This window comes from Lemur catta, chromosome 13 (genome assembly GCF_020740605.2).
Source record: "Lemur catta isolate mLemCat1 chromosome 13, mLemCat1.pri, whole genome shotgun sequence".
NCBI classification, from domain to species: Eukaryota; Metazoa; Chordata; class Mammalia; order Primates; family Lemuridae; genus Lemur; species Lemur catta.
Window position 1 is genome coordinate 1,133,146 of NC_059140.1, and position 3,060 is coordinate 1,136,205.

General features: G+C 41.8%; 1 protein-coding gene across 1 annotated transcript; it reads left to right on the forward strand.

The window, feature by feature from the left end:
* Nucleotides 1–846: 846 nt before the first annotated feature.
* LOC123648953 (olfactory receptor 2T29) lies at nt 847–1,856 on the forward strand. Its single transcript, XM_045566891.1, has one exon. The coding sequence runs from the start codon at nt 864–866 to the stop codon at nt 1,824–1,826; it is 963 nt and encodes a 320-aa protein (XP_045422847.1). The 5' UTR covers nt 847–863; the 3' UTR covers nt 1,827–1,856.
* The last annotated feature ends 1,204 nt before the right edge of the window (nt 1,857–3,060 follow it).

Consider the following 3,060-nt stretch of genomic DNA (forward strand, 5'->3'; position numbering starts at 1 on the left):
AACACTTTAAAAGTATATGTGTTTATTCCTCCATAACTGGTAGTGTTCTAAGCGCTTTCATTACATTATGTCACCTGATCCTCACCACGCCTGCGGTCAGACATTATTCTTATCCTCTTTTTATGTAGAGTAGACAGAGAAACAGTGGATAGAGGGAATCTGGAGCCACAGCTGCAGTCTGGCAGTGGCACTGGCCCCCTGCCTTGTGCCCCTCAGATCTCTAAGGGGTCAGTCTTGCGTGAAGACCCTGCCCTGCTCCTGAGAATGTACCCTGCTCTGCATGACCACAGAGCCTCATGGCAGGGCACGATTTTATGGGCAGATGGGGTTCAAGTGTTTGGTATAGATTTTTTTTCCAAATTATGCTTTAGTTACTTTCTAAATCTTTCTTATATGGGATATACCTCTGAATGTCTTTAAGATCCCAGTTTTATCCTTAAACCAGAGGAGTTAATTCAATTCAGGCTTCTATAACAAAAACTCTAGAAGTAAGGAATTTCATTTCTCTTTTTTTCAATGATTCACTTTTTGTGTTAGCATAGGACAGCAGTTCTGCAAATTTCCAGTACTTGTTGACAAATGACACTATCTATATTCAGGAAAGTTTATGACCTAGAACTGTGGCAACCTGGTTATAAGTTACCAATTCTTTTGAGCCACAGTTGTGAATTCTTAGTCTGTTTTGTAAATGTGTTAAATTATAGGTCATTTATAATCCTCAAGTCTCCAGGCCCACGGGACTTCTTCCAGTCAGCACAGTCAGGCTGGTGCATACACACACGTGAAGACTCACTAAATGTTCATTCCAGAGAGTTGCATGACATTAACTCTAAATCTCTTCTTGGTGCCCTAGGTGAAACATCATGGACAATATCACCTGGATAGCCAACCACACTGGAGGACCATATTTTGTCCTGCTGGGACTCTTTAGTCAATCCAAACATCCAGCTCTACTTTGTGTGGTCATTTTCATAGTTTTCCTGATGGCCTTGTCTGGAAATGCTGTCCTGATCCTTCTAATACACTCTGACCCCCAGCTCTGTACCCCCATGTACTTTTTCATTAGTCAGCTGTCTCTCATGGATATGGTGTACATTTCTACCACTGTGCCCAAGATGCTCATGGACCAGGTCACGGGTGTGAATGAGATCTCAGCCCCTGAATGTGGGATGCAGATGTTCCTTTATTTGACACTAGTAGGTTCAGAATTTTTTCTTCTAGCTGCCATGGCGTATGACCGCTACATGGCCATCTGCCATCCGCTTCATTACCCTGTCCTCATGAACCACAGGGTGTGTCTCTTCCTGGCATCTGGCTGCTGGTTCCTGGGATCAGTAGATGGCTTCATGCTCACTCCAATCACCATGACCTTCCCCTACTGCAGGTCCCGGGAGATTCACCATTTCTTCTGCGAAGTCCCTGCTGTAACGATGCTTTCCTGCTCAGACACCTCACTCTATGAAACGCTCATGTACCTGTGCTGTGTCCTCATGCTCCTCATTCCTGTGACAGTCATTTCAAGCTCCTATTCATTCATTCTCCTCACCATCCACAGGATGCGCTCAGCAGAGGGCCGGAAGAAGGCCTTTGCCACCTGTTCCTCCCACATGACTGTGGTTATCCTCTTCTATGGGGCCGCCATCTACACCTACATGCTCCCCAGCTCCTACCACACTCCTGAGAAGGACATGATGGTGTCTGTCTTTTATACCATCCTAACTCCTGTGCTAAACCCTTTCATCTATAGCTTTAGGAATAAGGATGTCATGGGGGCTCTGAAGAAAATGTTGAATGTGGGACCTATCTTTCAAGAAACTATAAAGTAGGAAACATGGTACTAACAATTTTGTTTCCTTCTCTCTGTATGTCAGATGTTTAGGATTTTATGCCAATGTTATTTCTCAGACTCTTTCATCATGATGTCTCATTTCATATTCATCCCTTTTTGAGAAATTGATTCATTATACTGGAAAAGCCTTTCATTTTTATACTCCTGTCCACTTAAAATTTTCATATGATTGCATTTTATTGATGTTACATTTTTGGAAGTTGATAAGTTCTCTCTATTCTGTATAAGAGTGTGCATAATAAAATGTGTAGAGAAAAAATGTCATAAGGTGTTCAACTGATGAGAGAGCGAGAGCGAGCGAGAGAGAGGAGCAGTGAGACAAAGGAGTCCAATGTTAATGGTGGGTGAGGCTAGGTATAAGCTGTGTAGGTGTTCATTGTACTATTCTTTCTTAATATTACTTTTCTGTAAATATGGAATCACCTACGAATGAAGAGTTAAATAGCAGACTTTTCTCTATGCCCCTTTAAACATTTTTTTCCTTTCTGTGTGGTGTCAGTGTGACGCAAGATCTTAGAAATCATGCTCATTTCAATGTTCCCAGTAAGTACTGAGAAAATCCAGTTATCTGCCCACTTCATTGAGCAGTACCATTTTCTGCATGGTCCAAGTTTGAAGGCATCTGGTGGTGGTATCTCTTTGAAATAATTAGTACCATGTGTATATTGAAGCTCTAGGACCACGTAAGGGACTGTGGGGGGTTTAACTTGGGGTTAAAATATTAACCCTAAGTAGAGGGAAGATTTAGGGAAGGTTTCCTGCTCAAGGTGGCATCTGAGCTGATATTGAAGTATACAAACAGAGAAGGGTATCAACATTCATTTCTTCATTTATTCAACAAACATGTTATACCATATTAAAATTAAAAAAAAACTAAATAAGATTAAATTCTGAATAACGCATGACTACTGTCCACAAGTATTTTGAACTGTAGGTGTGGTTCTGTGTGCAGATGTAGTAAAATATATAATTTGTTTTGATACTCATGTGCAGAGTATGGCTCATAAAAACACATCAGTTCTACCTGTGATATCTGAGTTCAAAGGAGCTGAAAGGAGATGCTGGAGCCCCATGTTGCATGGTGACTAGAAATCACCTCAGAGGAGTGTGGGATGCTGGAGCAAGGGGAACATGCTCAGGACCGTGATGCAGAGAAAAGGCACAACGTGAGCACAGATCAAAGGGGTGATCAATTAGAAGAGATAAATGTC